This window comes from Scaptodrosophila lebanonensis, unplaced genomic scaffold (genome assembly GCF_003285725.1).
Source record: "Scaptodrosophila lebanonensis strain 11010-0011.00,11010-0021.00 unplaced genomic scaffold, SlebRS2 tig00000001-arrow-pilon, whole genome shotgun sequence".
Lineage (NCBI taxonomy): Eukaryota > Metazoa > Arthropoda > Insecta > Diptera > Drosophilidae > Scaptodrosophila > Scaptodrosophila lebanonensis.
In genome coordinates this window covers 15966217-15985896 of record NW_022060529.1, presented here as the reverse complement: position 1 = coordinate 15985896, position 19680 = coordinate 15966217, and the positions used below count along the sequence as shown (strand labels likewise).

General features: G+C 38.2%; 1 protein-coding gene across 4 annotated transcripts in view; it reads right to left on the bottom strand.

The window, feature by feature from the left end:
• Nucleotides 1-67: 67 nt before the first annotated feature.
• Nucleotides 68-19680, bottom strand: part of LOC115624372 (F-actin-uncapping protein LRRC16A) — a 31547-nt gene continuing 11934 nt past the window's right edge. Inside the window, exons 2-23 of one of the 4 annotated variants that reach the window (XM_030519051.1) lie at nucleotides 18689-18786; nucleotides 15295-15345; nucleotides 15090-15218; nucleotides 14920-15003; nucleotides 11425-11651; nucleotides 11195-11356; nucleotides 11024-11121; nucleotides 10714-10755; nucleotides 9983-10170; nucleotides 9838-9915; nucleotides 9592-9773; nucleotides 9380-9531; nucleotides 7412-8399; nucleotides 4975-5140; nucleotides 4117-4191; nucleotides 3369-3389; nucleotides 2518-3094; nucleotides 1708-2091; nucleotides 1528-1644; nucleotides 1406-1462; nucleotides 811-1235; nucleotides 68-445 (exon numbers count right to left, since the gene is read on the bottom strand). In XM_030519051.1, the coding sequence (XP_030374911.1) occupies nucleotides 356-445; nucleotides 811-1235; nucleotides 1406-1462; nucleotides 1528-1644; nucleotides 1708-2091; nucleotides 2518-3094; nucleotides 3369-3389; nucleotides 4117-4191; nucleotides 4975-5140; nucleotides 7412-8399; nucleotides 9380-9531; nucleotides 9592-9773; nucleotides 9838-9915; nucleotides 9983-10170; nucleotides 10714-10755; nucleotides 11024-11121; nucleotides 11195-11356; nucleotides 11425-11651; nucleotides 14920-15003; nucleotides 15090-15218; nucleotides 15295-15345; nucleotides 18689-18786 (4391 nt within the window). In that variant the 3' untranslated portion in view covers nucleotides 68-355. Of the gene's footprint in view, nucleotides 446-810; nucleotides 1236-1405; nucleotides 1463-1527; nucleotides 1645-1707; nucleotides 2092-2517; nucleotides 3095-3368; nucleotides 3390-4116; nucleotides 4192-4974; nucleotides 5141-5278; nucleotides 5432-7411; nucleotides 8400-9379; nucleotides 9532-9591; nucleotides 9774-9837; nucleotides 9916-9982; nucleotides 10171-10713; nucleotides 10756-11023; nucleotides 11122-11194; nucleotides 11357-11424; nucleotides 11652-14919; nucleotides 15004-15089; nucleotides 15219-15294; nucleotides 15346-18688; nucleotides 18787-19680 lie in introns of those variants that run through there. The other 3 variants (XM_030519061.1, XM_030519071.1, XM_030519080.1) reach the window with 3 other exon arrangements.

Genomic DNA, 19680 nt, shown 5'->3' with positions numbered 1-19680 from the left:
ACCACACGTTAAAAATATATTTTCTTGTATATATTTGGCACTTAACTCATTTAAAATACAGAAAATATAATACACAAAAGACTTGTTTATATATATATAGGTATAAATATGCAAAAGTTTTTTAGGTAAAAAGTATATAAATAAATAAATCACGTTCATTTAAAATAAAGTTTAAAAATCAAAAACAAAACACGCGCAATTGCACATACATTATTGTTCAGTACGAATGCTTAAAGACATAAGTTGCCATCAGAATTTTCCTCAACGCACGCGAAAACTTCGGCAGCTCTTCGGCTTATTGGGAGGGGGGATTATTGTTGTAAAGGAATGTTGAGCACACATGTATCTAAACAATTTATAAATCAACGACATCCTCTTTTGTGTACGGCGATTCTCTATTTGAGCGACGCATGGAGGTCCGCTGTAGGCCTTCAACTAATGTCGCCTGTTGAAAAGATTACGCATAGTTTTAAATATACACACATATATACACACAAAATATTGATATCAATTTATACATTTATGATCGGATGAATGCAACTGGCATGCAGACGACTCAAAGTCACAGACACTTTAAACTTAAAAGCTAAACAACATTAAAAAGCAAATGCAGTGATAAATAAACGATAAACGTACAAAATGAATACTTAAAACAAATATAAAGCCAAATACACGTATTGCTTTGCTCTGAAGATTTTTGATGAGCGTTGATATGAAGCGAAGCACAACCAAATGGAGCCCAGCATTTTTATTCAGCCCGTCAGCACATGGAGTGAAAATGCGTTGAGAAGACGCCAAATGTTTTCAAACCTCGAATAGAGTTGAGATCTCTTTGCCCGCTATCCGTTTCACATTGCTCTCGGCACAGCTGGATGTTTTCGTTATGGCCTGGCCATTCCGAATGCTGAGTATTTCATTGCTGATGAGGCTCGCACAGGCCATGGCATGCTTCTGTTCATTGCTACTGACACTACTACTGGTATTATTGCCGTGCTCCGTGATGATGGTCTTACTCAGAGTTTCCTGAGTTTCGTTGTTCGTGCTGCTCGTGCTGATGATCTTGGAACGCAGCTGATTACTCACTACTGTCGTCGTTGTCAGATTTGTTGTTGCTGTTGTCGTACCAGCGGCGGCAGTTGAGGAACTGGAGCTAGTGCTGCTATTACTAGTAACGCTTGTTCTATTCGCTGTATTCAAAACAGTTCTGGGCATTATTGGCGGCTTGAGGGGCAGTTCTACACAATTTATGTTTATCAATGAAAGTATAAAAAATAAACAAATAAATACAAAAATAATAAATTAAATTACTCCATTTTGTACACTACTTCAAGGTGCGTCTATAACTATCTTGAGCAGGCAACTAAGGTACTCGACATGCACTTCATAGCGGACGCCTTTAACTTACCCAAACGACTGAGACCCGCCGCCAGTTCTCGAACGGATTTCTTCTCTAAGGCGGCGCCTGCAGGCAAAAAGAATATACATTTTATAAAACCACTAGTATTGTTATTATCGTATATATGTTACCTGGTGTAATGCCTACAATGCTGCCGCCACCACTGCCACCTGCTGCTATGGCTATACCCGGTGTAATACCCACAATAGAGCCTCCAGTGCTCTGTCCAAATGCAAGAACTTCAACATCTGGAAATCGAAGAAATAAACTTGAGTTTACCGAGACAGGCCTGACTAGGACTATCCACTTACCTTCTTCCAGCCTGTCTGGAGTAGTTTTCGTCGAGTCTCCATTGCCTGTAATACCCTCACTGTTTGACTTCGGCTCACTGCCCACCACAGACCAGGGTCGTGGCTTCTGCAGAACAATCGGCGTCCTCAGAATGCCATTACCCGTCTTTACTATCACGCTGCCCTCTCCAGTGGCATGGCTTTTGATCGAATCGCTGCTGGGCGAACGCATTTTGTCATCACGCGTACTTGGCTTAAGCAGACCCGGCACTGCAGGTGCGGCCATTTCATCGGCCCCAGGACCACCTTCGGTACGCATTTTTACCAGCGGCGACTTTCTTCCAACCAGCGGAGAGTATTTCTCCAAGTTATCCGTCGAGCGTGAACGTGTGGCCCAAGAAGCGCCTGTTAATTGAGAAAGGTTATCTATTAGCATCAAATATAATTGTGAATGAAAGTAATCCTATAGTGGCTAGAATAGGTGTTGAAAATGGTAGAGTTTTAAAGACTTCCACATAAGTTACAAAATTTGTTATTATTATATAAAATATTTCGATCTTATATTCATTTCAAATAGTACAGCTTTTGTTAACTTTTCGACAAATATTGGTGTCTCATTTTTCGCGTCAAATGCAACAAAATGCAGTCTAAAACATTAATAACAATTTTAAATATTTTTTGTTTTAAGAGTGTACAATCTAAGAAGAGATTTTTCATTTTGCATGCAGTTTTTTGCTTTTTAAAGCAAAAAGTAATATGCATAGAAATGATGTGCAAAAAATTTGGCTTTCTGGCCGTCTTTTCAGTTATTGGAATGCGTTAAAAGCTCACTTTTCAGCAACGGCGACTGCCGCTCCAATTTAATTGGTCTGCGCTCCTCGAGTATGGGCGTGGTTTCCTCAGAGGTCATGTGTCCATTACCGTCGCGACTCATGGTTGGACTGTCGACAAACGACAGAGAGCTGCATTCCTCGGATGTGGGCGAAACGAGTGGCGTCAGCGTGGTGGGTGTCACTGAGCCCGGTCGAAAGAAGTGCTCCAGACCCTCGCCAATCTCACGACCGCCTCCGGTGCACTCTGCGTTGACTAGTGGACGTGTTGGTGCACGCGTCTTGGCGCGCTTCGGTCGCCCCTTCACCAAATGCTGGAGCTGAAACGAGGCGCTGGGCAACTCGGTGATGGAGTCGCAGCACTCATCCACCCCACCATCGTCCATGACCACAGTGCTGTCTGTCATGTTGTTGGTGCAAGTGGCTCCTGTCCGCGTCGACAGCTGGGAGTTGGAACGATGTGAATTTGGCGACTCGAGTAGGTCCGGTATGTGGCCCAGACTGAGATTCTCCACAACCGATTGAGGACGCACCTTGCGAGCTACAGATCGCCGCTTGGTGGGCAAATGAGGAGTGGCCTGTGAAGCAAGAGAGGTAGAAACTAAGTAGTTAATGGTTTATAGTCTGGATAAATTCTGAAGTACATGTGTGAAACGATGAAAATAGTGGAATGAATGGTTGGTTTTTCTTTTTTAGAGGGATAGTAGCGCTTTTGGCATTTAAAAAGGATAAGATGGAAGGTAGGGGAAGAGAAATAACTAAAAGATATATAGTATATATAGGCTACACAGTTCAGAGTAGAGCATTATCATAGAGGTTAGCTAAAATAGACAAGACATGAAAGCTACTTACAAGGTTCAGATATTCCAATTTCTTTTTGTGTGTGATTTTTAATGCATTTTATGTAAATGAGTTGGAGATAAGGTTGTTTGTTTAATTATTTTTGTTGCAATTTGGGTTTTGTTTAAATACGTTTTTTTTATACAACAATTACAATACCACACACAGCACACACAGTTGGTGTGAGTGTTTGTTTGTGTGTGTGTGTGTGCGTGTGTGTGTGGATGACGATGTGTAGTATGTACGAGTACGAGTATATATTGGTTGAGGCAGGAAGACACAAAAAGAAGTTAATGAGCGTTTGATACATGGCATGTATGTATTTTTATTGATGAAATGAAATGCAATTATGTACTTTGGTTGATATATGGGTTATATATGTATGTGGTATGTACGAGTATGTCGGTATTCTTGTATACATGTACTGGGCATGTGGGCGCTCGCCAAGTTATCTGCGCTTTGTTATTTTCAATTGTTTCTCTTTTTATTTTATACTTATATTGTATATCAATTATTTATGTATGCGTGTGATTACTGATACGGTCCAGCTACATGTGTATATATTTATATATGTAGATGTATGTAGGTGTATATATAGCATATTCATATTGTAGCTTTTTACACATGTTTTGGTTTATGATTAGTTTTCGGCATTTAGCAGACTTTTAGCAGCATTTTAAGAGTCTAAATGGTTTTATTTGTTTTGGATTTTCTCAGACTATTGCATCCATTTGGGTAGCGACATATTTTCAACACTTACAGTGGGCGAATCCAAGCCCAGTTTGGGCAATATTGAGCCTCGTCCACCGGGGCGTATGATCAAACCATCGGCATCCTATGCATAAAGAAAATGTACGTATAATATATTGAATCGATATTAGTAGACTGTGCGCCGATAAGACTTTGTCCAAGTGAGTTCAACAAATGACCGAATAGGAATACATTCTTTAGTTATCACCAACGGTGGCAAACGAAAGAAAAAGTTGCCTGCTAGACTTTATTGAAAGATATTGAACGCCATGACATCACATTTTTTATTGTGCACGTATATACTTATATACAAAATAAACCTAGGCTATGAAAGATAAAACAATAGAAAGTGTTATCAGCATTCCCAATGAAGTTACGATACCCTCCCCATGGCTCTTCAATTTAAAAATGCTTGCTATGGAACTTCACTAAAAGGTATTATTATTCCTTCCCATTCTCAGACCTATTTTCTAATAAAACTATAAAAAAATTATTCTAAATACATATGTTATTGAAGTTGAATATCAAAAATAGCTGATAAACCAATTTTTAAAATGATAAAAAATTAGAAAACAGATTTAAAACTTAAATAAACATATCTATTTATTTCTAATTATCAATAGAACGGGCACACACGCTACATTCAACGAATTTTCAACGATATAGGAGACGCAACAACAACACAAACCCATAACACCCGTTAGTGTAGCGAACTATAGATATCAACTAGACCGACGCACAGACACGCACACATTCAAACGGTGTCACATACAGTCAATAGAAACTGTCTAAACTGTGCCCTGGTACGAGAAACACTTTTGAACAATGTCAAGTGCCCGGAAGAACAATCCGGCCGGCTTCTACTTACATGACTCGAACGACTGCGTACAATATCCGGGGTTTGTGGCTCATCCAGCAACATCACTGATGGCGATTCCGAAATGCCCAAGCCACGACGGTAGCGTGTCAGTGCCTCGAGCACCTCATCTGTGGCACGATCCGAAATGGTGGCGGCCAACGATTGCTCAATTTCGCTAAAGAAGAGATACAGAATGAAAAAATCAAAGCAAACGCGTTAATTAATTAGTAAGCGTAAAATCTTTCAATTGGTTGCTAAAAAAAAAAAATCGAATGCATTCCATTCACAAGAAGATGAGTAAGCGAGTGCTAACTTTTTGCTGGGTGTTGGGGATTTGGATTTCGAAATCGAAATCGAAGGCTTGAACTCCTCCAGCTCCTCATCGGGGCACTTCTTATAGGTGAGGCGCACAATGCTGCCCACACTCGGCTGACGATCGACAGCTCCAGGGCCCTTTGGGCCAAAGCAGCAGCACAATGTACGCATTAGACCCATGTTGCGGAACTGCGCGAAGTGTTTTTTTAAATTTTTTGTTTAGCCCTTTCTTCAGCTTTTGGGGAAACAGCTGTTGGTGCAGAAACCAGGCACGAGAGACTGAACAGCGTCTGTGTTTATGAGCAGGCATTGGATGTGCTTTGCGGCTATCGGCACGCTATCGACATACATATATAGTATACATACATACATACATGTGTACACAATACGTATTTACATATACATATGAGCTTTTTAAGCGCTTCGCCAGCCGCTGGGGTCTGCTCCAAACGTCTCCTACATAGTTGAATTGCATTCAACTGCTAATATTTCGTGTTTGTTTAATCTTATCTAAGCGTTTGCTCAAAACACACACACAGAGATACTTTTTTTATCTAGAACCGCGGGCGTGCGGCCGCACACACATTAATGTTTACATTTGTGTTAGTATTAGTGCGGGAGAGCTTGCGAGCGTCAAAGCTCGTTTTAAACATTTTGTCAAATCAACAGTTTGCGTTGCTCTTGAATTTGAATTCAATGAGCCAAGAATTTATGTATCTTTATCTGCGTCGAAGATATATGTATACCCTGCACTGTGCGAACTATATATCCCAAATTTGCATTAAGTCATAATTCTTGCCCAACGAGTCGAGCAACTCCATTATACTTACTATATATGAGAACAGCAATCTCAACATGTATAGTAATTTCTTTCAAGTATGGATCTTCTTGTTGCAAATATCGTTCCAGGTGATATCGTTTACAAGTATAAGACAACTACAGGGTGCGCCATCTTTTATGTCGGTATGTAAACATTGAATATCTTTGAAAATAAACAACCGATTTTCAAGTAAGAGATATTTTTATTATACCCTGTACCCAAAGGGTACAAGGGTATATTAGTTTTGTGCGAGTGCACATGGAACACGCAGAAGGAGGCTTGGTAGACCCCACAAACTATATATATTCTTGATCAGCATGACAAGCCGAGTCGATATAGCCATGTCCGTCTGTCCGTCTGTCTGTCCGTCTGTCTGTATGAACGCAAGGATCTCCGAAAGTATAAGAGCTAGAATAACCAAACTTGGTATACAGATTCTTCTGAGCCCGAGAAAGGACGAGTCTGTTCATTTTTTCTGATCCACCCCCCACTCCCCCCCCCCCTATTAACGATTTTCTATAACTCCCGTAATTCTTGGAATTTTGAACTAAAATTTGGTAGTCACATTAGGTTAGTTATTATATAACCCTATACCAAGTCTCATTATGATAGAATGATCGGAAAGAATATAGTTATAGCCATATAACCAGGCCCAATGCACACATACATACATATGTACAAGTACACAAAAACGCATAAGGCACGATTCTGATGCAAATGTAAATGTATGTATGCATGCATGGAATATTTTATATTTAATTTAGTTAATTAATTAAATTAATTTAGTTAATTAATTTAATTAATTAATTCAATTACTTTTTTGTGGGGTGGTACAGGGTATTTAAGAGTTGAGCCTGCTCGACTTTAGCATTCCTTTCTTGTTTAATTTGGTTCTGTACAATTTCTTGAACTGTGGTTTTCACCACTGGTCTACTCAAGTCAATCGGTTCACTAATGACAAAGTTATTCAATATCTACATACCGACATAAAAGATGGCGTACCCTGTAAGTATATAATAAAGTGATCTTGGTGCAGAGTTTCGGGCGGAAGTAGTGATTCAAACAGACAGACGGGAAATCTATAGTATATATGTATATATTCGTGTAAACCTATAGTATAATATTCTTTCTTCTTCCATTCTTCTGGGTCTCACAAATGTACGCACCGAAAACAAAATACCCCCACAGTTTTCAGTGAAGCGTATTCAAATATCGCTTCTATGGTTGTGCATATATGTACTACAAGTATAATATGTATAGATGTGTGCGGAAAAAATATTCCCACATTCCATTTGCAAACATTTTACTCACCCAACTTTATTCATAATTTCGCTGCCCGCATTATTCAGCAGACAGTTCTGTAGAAAATCTTCGGGCACCACCAAACGTTCGCTCAGCACTTTGCGCAAGTCCTGCACCACTATCTGGTTGCCCAGTGTCTTGGGGCACTGCTCGATACCGGTGCGTATCATGGTCTCCAGCGTCTCCTCCAAATAGCTCTTGATCGTGTAGCTCAGTTCGCTGGCGACGCGCGTCAATTTACTCTCTATGGGATGGGCATCACTGCGCACTGCCTCCTGGAGCTTTGGCATCAGTTGCTTGCAGTTCTCTGCATCTGTGATGAGCCGCTGGACAGCTGTCATGGATTCATTGTTGCCCTTGGCTATGGACATGGTATCTTGTGTTTCGGCAACCAATTTATCGACCAGCTGGTGTGTCGAGGACAGCATAAAGCCATGTTGCAGTCGAAAGCCTTGCCCGGTGGCTCGTTTGAGCCCATTCCCATTTCGCTGCAGCAGCTCCTGCATCTTTCGCATTACGGCATCCGTCTTGTCTGGATGATTCTTTAGATGCGGCGCAATGTCAAACACGGGAAACGGAATCGTGCGCATGCTGTGATTATTCTCCAGGGCATACACAATATCCGCATATCCCTGCAGCGTTATGTTGTTCTTGTCCAAATAAATCGTGCGCAGCTTATTGTTTATCTGCAGGGCCTTGGCCAGCAAACGGGCGCCCACATCCCCCATGTAGTTGCCACTAATATCCAATTTCTGCAGACTCTGATTGCTGCCCAGCGCATTTATGAAGTCATGAATATCGTTCTTTAGCTTATTCTCCGACAACACCAGCTCGGCCAATGGAAAATCATCCTTCTGTATTAGATTGACTAGAGCATCCATTACGGGCGGGATGTGCTTCGGCTTCATGCCCGTCAAGTTGCGGCACATTTGCAGCGTCCGTATCGACGGATTCTTCGAGATGGCCGTCAACACTGGTGCCAGCTCAGAATCCAAATCTGTAACGAGCGTAGATGGCGTTAGAAAAAACATCAATTCCAGCTTTTTGCTTTCTGCTTATTTGTAAATGTTTAACATTTAGTTTAGTATGCAAGAAAATTAATTAAAATGCTGAATTAATTTGAAAATAGAAAGCAGGTTAAAGATTATAATTCTGGCTATTAAAGATGTAACATTTTAGCTTAATTCCCGGTAATATACCTGGCAGCATTACTTTCATTAATTTATTTAAAAAATATTATTTTTAATGATTCGACGAGATGGCGAATACACTTTTATTTTGTGGTTGGCAAGGAAAATTAAAAATTACTTACTGTTACTAATTTCTGTAAAAATAAAGCTAGTTTTAATAGTTTAGTGATGTGAATAGAAAACATCATAGCATCCATATATGAACTTTCTCCTCCAATGTATTTATTACATCACTTTTAAATGCTACGGAAGTATATATCTAAACTTATTCTCACTTACTCTTTCTAGATTGCTTTTGTGGACAGTCTCCTAAGCCTTACATTCTTTTCGCTTTTAATAAGATTGAAAAGCCTTAACTGGGAGAATTTCTTTTACCACCAAACATTAAATATCTTTTCACAAAATAATAATAATATTATACAAATTATAAATTGTAAAATTCGGGTTTGTGTTATTTTTCAAAAATTTTTTCTTTGCTTTGACGCGCCTCTTAAGTAATTCTTCCTTTACTTACTATTGTATAAGTATATATCTAAACCTATTCTCACTTACTCTTTCTAGATTGCTTTTGTGGACAGTCTCCTAAGTCTTACATTCTTTTCGCTTTTAATAAGATTGAAAAGCCTTAACTTTAACTTTTTCTTTTACCACCAAACATTAAATAGCTTTTCACAAAATAATAATAATATTATACAAATTATAAATTGTAAAATTCGGGTTTGTGTTATTTTTCAATAATTTTTTTTTTGCTTTGACGCGTCTCTTCAGTGATTCTTCCTTTACTTACTATTGTCACTGATGTCCAGACTCTGGAGCACACGCACGCCATGTATGCAGGACTCCAGAACATGGGCGCCCTGCGTACCCAGCGTATTGCTACTTAAGTCTAAGTACAGTCCAGCTGTTGACTCATTACAGGCTAGGCCGAGCAACAAATTTCTGAAATCAAATATTATATGCTTAATGTGTATGTCTGTGAAGAATCGCTGGCCTACTCACTTGAGCGCCTCCATGGGCAGTTTGCAGCCAGCAATATTCAGATGCTTCAAGCTGAGTGTGCTCGTGAAGAATTGCTTGAAGGAGGGGGGTATCTCTTTGCCCTTTTTGGTGCTAAACGAGTTGTGTGAGACGTTCAGATGTACCAGGTGTGTCGCACAGCCGCGCAGAAGTGCACCGAATAGCTGCAATTGATGAAGGCGTGCCAAACTCAATTATATATGAACAGTACGAGTACGACACACTTACGTTCTCTAGCAGGATGTCCGTTGAGGCAAGATCCAAGTGCTCCAGCACATTGGGTTGAGCCAGAAAATTGTGCAAATTCTAAATAGAAGTTGAATTTAATTTAATTATCGTTTTAGGATATTTGACTCGTATTCTTAATACTTACGGTTATGTCATCCTTTAGACTATTGCCGCTTAGATCCAAATACGTGAGCGAATTGGCAATACTTTGATTGAGCGTCAGTGAATGCGACATCTGATTGACGCCCTTCGATGTGAGGCCGCAGTGCGCGAGTGCCAGTTTGCACAGGCCCTTGGAGACTTTGGCTATGGGACCGGCCAGATGTATGGCTCCTGGGTTGAAGAGAATCATTAGAATGTAAGCAGACGGTTTGCAGACAATTGTATGATTAAATAAATGATTAAGGACAGCGATTATTATGAATTACATTTACTGATAGAGAGATTAAACTGATTGAGAACCAAATCGTGGAAAGGCATGGAAATGTAGCGCATTTTAACCCAATTGCATGTTTTCTTTTTTCTTAATTTGTTGAATACCAATATGTAGATGTGAGTTTTGAATAGCAAATTGCTAATTAAAAAGCGTATACAAGTATATAGAATGTGTGAGAAATGTATTGTGATGACATAACTTGTGTGGCAATTGTCGGGAATTTTAAAGCGAATGCTAACAATCAATCAGGCCTTGTGGACAAAAGCAATTGCCACACATTGAAAATTGAAAAGAAAAAGCAAACATTGGATTTAATGTACAAGTAAGTATGTAATGAGCTTTTTGATATAGGAAAGCATAATGAGACTTTAGAGCAATAACAACAAGAACGATGAATGACAAATGTAATGATTTTTCGGTTGTCATATATGGCTGCGCACCTTGTACAATTTTCCCAAGTAGGGCACACAATGAGCTTGCTCCTACAAGTAACAAGTTACACGATAGATAACGCGACAACATTAATGAAATCAAATTGTTAATTGCACATGTGTTAATGGGAGAAAGAAAATGCATACAGAAAAGAGGTAAACAACATTGGATTAATTGGATTATGTTAAGGGTAGTTAAGCTACAGTTGTGTTTGTAGTTGGCAGCAATTGCAAAATCCAAGCAACCACTCCAGCCATAGCCCCGCACTGATGCAACTGCTTTATTGTGTAGGTATTAGCGGGTATTCCATGTACACACCTTTATCCTCAATTAGATTGTGACTCAGATCGATGGTGCGAATGGCGGGACTACTATTTGTAATCACAGATATCGATAGCTTACTTAGAAAATCCCATCTGCAAATACAAGAGTCTTAGTCATACTCATACTACTTGTATGTATATTACTTGATTTGCATGCTGAACTTGCCTTAAACCTAATGCCTCCAAATGCAGCTCCTCCAGCCACATCGAACGCTTGAGCACATGCAATATGCGTTCCAAAGTCTCATGCGATAGTCGCATGTGCGCAGCCTTTAGGCCACGAAAAAATGTATTATACTCCAAGGCGGATACAATGGCCATTAAGTCTCTGAAACGGTCACAAATCGCACAAATCGTAAGACGCCTAATGCATGTATAATGTCTGTCTCAACTCACTTTGGTTCCAAATGATCAAAATCACGCAAATTCAAGATGCGCGTATCGTGCGATAAATATATAGTATCGACATCCCAGGCCACTTCCTCTCGATACGGCACGCCATGAAAATCGCACATGCAGGCATATTGAGCACTAAAGCCCCCACAGGGTCCCACATTGCGCGGGTCGGAGGGTCGGAATTCCTCGGAGAAAATTGTTTCGCGTTCAGGTGGTTGTATGTCGATCTGTAAGAAAACGAACAATCATTTAAAATGTATGTACAAATGTATTGGACTAATGACAGCATTAGCCCATCCAGATGATGAACTTTGAGATTGACAGTCAAGTGTGTCGGCAACTTGACGCTATGTATGTGATTTTATTTTGAGTCGCTCAACTTGTTATTAAAGTTTTGCAGAAGCAAAGCAATGTCAATATTTGCGTAGGCCCAACTTTTTGCCAAACAAGCGGGTAGACGGTATTTTTCGGGTCTTTGGCTTCACAATACAATACAATAAGGCGCAAGTACAGCAAACTTAATAATATAAGCATATATAATTTAAGAACTAGCTAAAAAGTGTTATATTAGTGTGGTACGAAGATATGTTTATACCCTCTACTGCGTCCTAACTACAACGAAACTGTATTTCTCCATAGTCATGGTCTGCAAACTGTTTTCGTACTATCTTATCTAACTCTAGGAGGAACTTTTACCATTCGCGACTAACGAGCGAGGCAAAACTATCAAATGCATACATACTTATGTATAAATACATTACTCAATCAATATCGGCTGTGGTGCACATGTTTTTAGAAGCAAACATTTATATATATTGAGATCTGATGCTAAATTTATTAGCTGTCGGAAAAATAAAGCCACGGTGCACAGTGTTATCACGATAGCTCTAAAACTGTGGAAATAGAAGCGATGGAAGTAGACAGACGGACGGACATTTCATCATGCTGTTCATATATACATTTATATATGTACCTGTAACATGTTGTCTACCATTCCTTCTTTTGGGTGTGTTACAACCATACACACTAAAAACAAAATAGCCTTACACTTTTCAGGGAACTAGTAAATATTACTTTCTTTTTAAATGGCATTCAATAAATATGTATATTTCTGTGGCATTAGGTGTTCAACTTTATATTTTAGGCTCAATACAATATCAGATTCGCGTATATAGTACAAGTATGAGTTACAAAAATGTACCAAATATTTGAGAATTTTTTTTTTAAAAACTCCCACAATTCTTGAATTTATTTCAATTAAATTCTGTGATGCATGTTAATTAATCTTTTCAGTATCGAAAAAGCGCTATTTGTGCTCCAATGCCTTTTTTACCGTTTAAGTGATGTCTTTAATGAACAAGAAATTTGAATCATTTTCGGAGTGCATATATTACATAATTAAGTTTCAAATAAAAATTCAATGGGAGTACACTGCTAATTTGTTTGTGCCCTTTGTGTATTTACCACTTTTTTAAAGAGAAAAACAAATTGGTTTCCTCCAAACTTTACAAAGTTTGGGTTTTTAAGCCAAAACGTTAATTTAAAAACAAAAAAACTATCTAAGTATTCATTGCGTATACGCAACGTACTTTCAACAAAGTTTTCAATTATATACTGCTTTTTGTTACTATAAAGGATAAAGCTCGGAAGCCGCTAAAACAAATCTTTAATCTTCGGAAATACATTTTTACATTTGAGGACGGCAGGGTCTATAGTAAGTTGTGTCTTCTGCAAAGCCATATTTTCAAACTTCCATTTTGGAGTGTTTTCCTTTGATTTTATCTAAACTTTCCATATAGTGCCATATAGCTAGCTATAAAAACAAAAGAAATGCTGGAGCCTGAAACATGCCAGGGCATTCAACACTTAACATGCGAAACAAACGCGTGCCCTCAAGCAATTATCTACAATTTAAACGTCTCTTTAGCAGTTCTAAAACATCCATTGTTGTTATTATTGTTGTTAGAACGCCCAAGCAAATTGCTAGACAAACTGCAGCAAACAGCAGCAACAGTCGCAGTTGCAGACACAAATACACACAAACACTCACACACATGCACAAATCAAGTCGTGTGTGGGTGCAGATGGGTGGGTGATTTAAAAAAGAAATTATAGCCGAGCCGACTTTTAGGTCACGGCATAATTTACAACAAATACACTGCATTGTAGAAAAGTGCATTATAAATGCATTGAATTATTAAGTTACACATGTATGTATGTATGTATATGTATAGTATATACTTGTATGTATATACGTAGAAAAGGCGCTTATGCATTTACGTATAAAGAGCTTAATTGAGCATTTATAAAAAGAATGGAGAACGAGAGATGGAGATGGAGAGAGCGACTGAAAGAGGCTGTAAATGAGTGAGTGTGTGGGGTGTGGGTGAGAAAACTCATTGTGTGCTTGTCATGGAATATTAAATTAAACTTTAATTAAAGCAAACAGCAAATGGCAACCGCCAATGGTTAACGTGACTCAGTCAAGCTGATACTCAGAGCGCAACACACAATCAGCTCTGCTTCCAAGCTAATAAAACACAATGCCGCTTAGCTGAATAGGTGCAGAATTTAGCTTTAGCTATCTAAGTATGTATAGTATATGAATGAAACTATGTTTAAAACACAAGATAAGATGAATAATAACTATGATTATTATTAAAACAAAGGGGTTTCAAATGGTAGCTGAGAACTCGAATACCAGGCAGATTTTATAACATTCAAGAGCTCCGTTGCTCTTGGGTCGCACACAACGGGAAGGAAACATGGAATCCTTTCAACCCATGATACCGAAATCAGAGGGCTTGTTGGGTCATCCCCTTTCGCCCCGACAAGCCCGGTGATGTGGAACCTTGTCGCCTTTAGTCGACTTATATGACTAGCGTATTTGATGGTATTCTAAACCATAATTTACAATGAAAAACAATTAGTCATAGAAGTTTTCAAATACCTGAAGTAGCTGATTTAGAGAAATACTTGTAGTATGTCTCGCTAAAAGTTCCACAAATACTTAATTCAAGATCGAAATAATATTTTGTTATAAGATTTGGGAGCTTGTAATTTAATTTCATCAAGACCCGTATGGCCTGACTTTCTTCCTAGACCGCAATTTTTCTATTAATGTAGAAAATTGTGTTTCATATAAAATGCTGAACCTATTTACTTGAGCTGTAATGTTACTCTACATATGTTTATGTGCATGAATATATCAAGCTAGACAGTCAGTCAGTTAGTCGGTTAACAAAAAGTAAAACTTTTTGCACACATCCAACAGCCAATTAAGCTTTCGTCGTAGTGGGTGGCACGTCTGAGGTTGAACTGTCGGTAGAACTGTCGAGTTTTAATAATAAATAAACCGTAATGCCCAGATCTATGTAATATGCAACCTGCTGGTTGCACGCTTGGGTAATTCAACTAACCGTTTGGGTTTTGCTTTTTTGCTCACACATTATTTATATTTATTTGAGTTGAATTCGTAATTCATTCTCTACTCACCTTTTTAATAATATACTTGAGAGGAACTGTTGGAAATATTTGTTTAATCGCAGAGGCCAAATCGGTTAAAACGACGTCGGCGTTCTGTGGAAAATATCAAATTCAATTAAATATAAATGTTATATACAAAGCTACTTGTACATATGGAAGTACTATGTATGTTTACACACCGAACTAAAGTTGCCCGCATCGCCAGTGGTGGCAAATGAATATGGCCGATCATTTGTTATAATAGAAAAGTGTGTTGGTTTTTTGCTCTCCACTCCCACAATATCCAAATAGTGAAAATGACATTCGATCTGTAGCAGAAAGAGAATTGAGTAAAGTGATAAACAATGTTCTTTATGTAAGTACTATAGTGTACGAATTACAAACCTTTGTGGGAACTTTAGCACTGAGCAAATAAATCCGTACTGGCGTGAAAACCTGTTAGAATAACACAAATAAGGACAGGAATTATAAATTAATAAATTAATTAATTAGATAAACTATACTGAATCGTAAAAAGCTATATGTATTACACTCATTACAAAAAGATTATGGAATCGTGTAAGTTTCTTTTTAGTATATATTTATCTTCCAGAAAACTTGTTTTAGATAAGTATTAGAACTTAGGCAGCTACATAAGTTTATATGCAATCCCTCTAAGTCAATATTTATCTTATCTTCGCTTCATTTGATTTTGGAAAATTAAAATAAATAGTGGAGCTTTGAATATTTTTGTACAGTTTATCTTATCTTTTTGTGCTGGTGTTTATTATAAGTATTAATTCCCATCAAGTTTAAAACTTTCCCTCGCACACACCTAACCACAAGAAGGGTTTGTCAAACGTTTCATTTTTATTTACATTTAACAAATTCCATACCAAGTATTACTCTAATTTAACCGTCGCTTTGGTATTTGGTAAATAAAAATAATTTGGAAATAAATTGTGAAATTTCTGATAAATTATATTAAATACAAAAATATTATGGCTGCCCTCCTCTGCGATTCTCACACCAAGTACTTAAGTAATGGCGAACGAGAAGTAAGTTGTGATTTTTCTGATAAATTAAATAAAAATATTGAGAAAATAATTTGTGAAATTTCTGATATATTAAATTAAATTCAAAAATATTGTGGCCTCCCTCCTCTGTGATTCTCATACCAAGCACCTAAGTGATGGCAAATCGATTTTTCTGTTCAATTAAATACAAATATTGTGGAAATAAATTATATATGTTTCTTTTTACACGGTTCTTTCTGAAACCAATCTACCATATACAAACAGAATTAGATGTACTCCCCTACCAAAAATGTTCATACTCGACAAATATTTAATGGCTTTCAAAAGGAAAAAGTGCAAAAAGCGTGCTTAAATGCATTTTATGCAAAAGCCAAAGCAATAGTTTGGTCAGGCCACCATTCAAGTGGCAATTTGTTGGCGGAAGGTAGGAAAAGTGCTCCTTGAAACGCGCCTAAAAGCCGGCAACGTTTAGACTTGAAGCACACACACACGTACATAGATGGATGTAATTGAATTTTCCCTTTGCCTTTTGTCAGAGTGGCGGCAAAGAAACCGACGTGGAGCTTAATTGAAAATCAAAATGCGTTTTGTAATTCATTTAGCCAACTAATTCAATGCAACGGCAGCACTGGAAAATGTTAGGTAGCAACTAAAAGATTTTCTGTCCACACCCTCCTCCTCCTGCTGCTCCGCCACTCCTCGCTAAGTGGAAACTCGATACCCTGCACAAAGCATAAGCGGCTTCAATGTGGCCCTTGATGAGGTCAAATAAGTGAACAAATCAATTTTACAACCGTGTAACTTTAAGCGCCCGTACAAGTTTAAAATTATGTATGCTTAGCTAAATGCGACAACTGAGACCCCGACTGGGCCGGAATGTCGCTAAGTGTGCTATAAAATATCAGTTACGAGCTCGTATCAGCTGCATGTACGTGTGCGTGGGCGTGGATGTGACAGTTCGACAGTTTTCAGCCGCTTAAACCAAACAATGAAGTGCAGACAGATAAGTCAGGGCTTTCGGAAAGTTAATCAAAAGTTGTCCCGGATCTTTTGTTGTTGCTAACACTGGGACAATGGGCGACTGCCAAGAAGGTGGAGAGGCATCCAGTTTTTTAATTAAATTCTTGGCAATATCTATGATGAGAAGAGCCTACATTATTTCCATTTGGCTGCAAGTTAAATGGAAAAACAGCTAAATGAAAATGAATAACAAGCAAATCTTAGCTTGACACAGCGAAGCTTAAGTACTCTGGGGATCGAGCCAACGTCTCAAAGTGTATTGCAATAAATACAGAATATGATACTCTATTAATGAAACATTCAAAAAATAGCAATACAATTACTTTTTAACAACAAATTACAACTTTAACAATTAAACTACTTTTAAATTGCATTATCTAGGTGTTGAATGTTTTGTGTGAAGTGTGTAAAAACTTATTGTACTATACGTGTCATTAATTATCCCAAAATTAATTTGAATAAAAGACAGTTTAGCAGAAAATACAGTTGTTGCGTTGAAAGATCTGATGTCCACTCCATAATTAAGCAACATTTCCATTTATATTGTTAGTAAGTTATTCCTGATGAACAAAAAGTTTCCGGACTACTCCACAATTAAGCAATATTTCTATTTCTAGTTGTAGTTATATATTATAGTTAATCCTGATAAACAAGTTTCCGGACTACTCCACAATCAAGCAATATTTCTATTTATATGCTCAGTGTAATTATATATTATAGTTAATCCTGATGAACAACAAGTTTCCGGACAATATAAAAAAGATCATTTTTTTATAATAGTAATTAATATCTTTATTATCTTCAAAAGTATCCAGCACTAAAATCTATGCACGATGCTATATCTTGCGAATATGGCCCAGCGAGAACATTTGTTGAATGATTGGCCAACAAGACGAATTGTCTTTCCACAAATCTAATTTTCTCGGGAAAATCCCTTCAACCAAATTCTTCATAATCCAAGGACTAAACCAATCTCGTAATTTTCGAACACAATTTTCTTAAATTTTGTAATATTTGATGTTGATAGACGGAGCTGATCGGAGCAACGTCTGACGTCTTCACGCCCCTTTTAAAACAATGTCATCCATTCGTATGCCTGTGTTTTGACTCTGCAGTCCTTCTTAAAAGCACACGATAATTGAAAACTAATAAGCAAAATGTACCTAAGCTATGCCAGAGTGTCAAATAAATATTACCAATCTAATAAAAACAAATTAGTATACACTTTGTGTAAAACTAGTAGTAGTGTAGTAAAACTTTGTGGTCACATGGCATGCTTTTGAATTGCTTTGATTCTTTTAGTCTTTTGAGAATTTTTTGAATATAAACAAACAAACCTTTCATCTTGGAATTTTATTAAAGAAAGTTCCACAGAAAACGCGATTGTTGCAAAATGCCTTTTTGGAAGGGTATTAAAAGCAATTGGCCGTAATGCTGCATAGCACAGCTTCAGGCGCTTGCAACTAAAGCAATTTGACTTGCAATTTGCACACAAATTAGAGTGCTGGCAGGGGCAGTAGCCACAGCCGCAATTTGTGGCAAGTGCGATGCGTGTCAGCAACTGTTGCTGTGATTGCGGCATGCCACATCAACATCAGCTCAGCAGCAGTCACACAGCAGCCACAGGCCAACAAATGCGAAATGCATTTTAGCGTGTTTGCAATTAGCCCCCAACAACAACAACAACAACAACAACATAAACAGTAACAGCATTAGCCATTGAGTAACCGATTGCCACTTACCAAAACTCGATTCTCCGTTTTATCGCCTTTCGTTTCCAACTTGACCATATATTTGACCAAAATCTTGGTGTGACGACCCAGAACGGCTTTTACGCTCTCTGCAAAGACACGAAAATAAATGAATTCATTAATTAAATGAGTAAAACGGAAATTCCACGAAATTGGAGACCCAGCTGAGCTGCATGGGTCGCACGTACAGCTATCGTCGTATTATACTATATACATACATGTATTTGCAAGCCAGTGCCTCCCCCACCACTCCCACGGCACCCACTACCGAGTTCTGAGTTACTCATACCGATACGTAGCGCCTGCCATTGAGCTTTATGAGCTCAAGTGAATATAATTGCGAATTGCGTCTTAAACATATCAAAAAATATACTTGTATATTAAGGAAAATGAAAATCTGAAAACTGAATTGTGTGTGGCACGCCAGCAACAACAGCCACTGCAACAACAACAACAACGTGAGCATGTACTATAATATAAAATATATGATACGACTGCGACGCTTGACGTGCATGCCAAATTCAAGGGTTATATCATACATAAGTGTGTATATCTACATATATGTACAAAGCTTATTACGATTGGCAGCTTATTAACACATGTACATACATATGTCTGTCTGTATGTACACACATATTTGTGTATGCGGGTGTGTGGGGGGACTAAGGCGATGGCAGCCTGTCTATTGGTGTTTGCTTCAAACGAGACACGTAGAGCGTAGAGCAGTTTCTCCTCCACCTACCCGCCCGGCAAAGGTTCGCTCCAGTAGCCCCATTGTTGTTACTACTTAGCATAGCAACAACAACAACACACACACATATATGTATATCCCATATTCATCATAAACAACCCGCACACATGTGTGTACTCCATATACGATGACGAATTGTACTGAGTATAATATTTTTATATGCATTTTGAGACACAATGCCAAAGTGAAGAGGAGGCTGCCGGCAAAGTTTTCAAAGTGTTGGGCCATTATG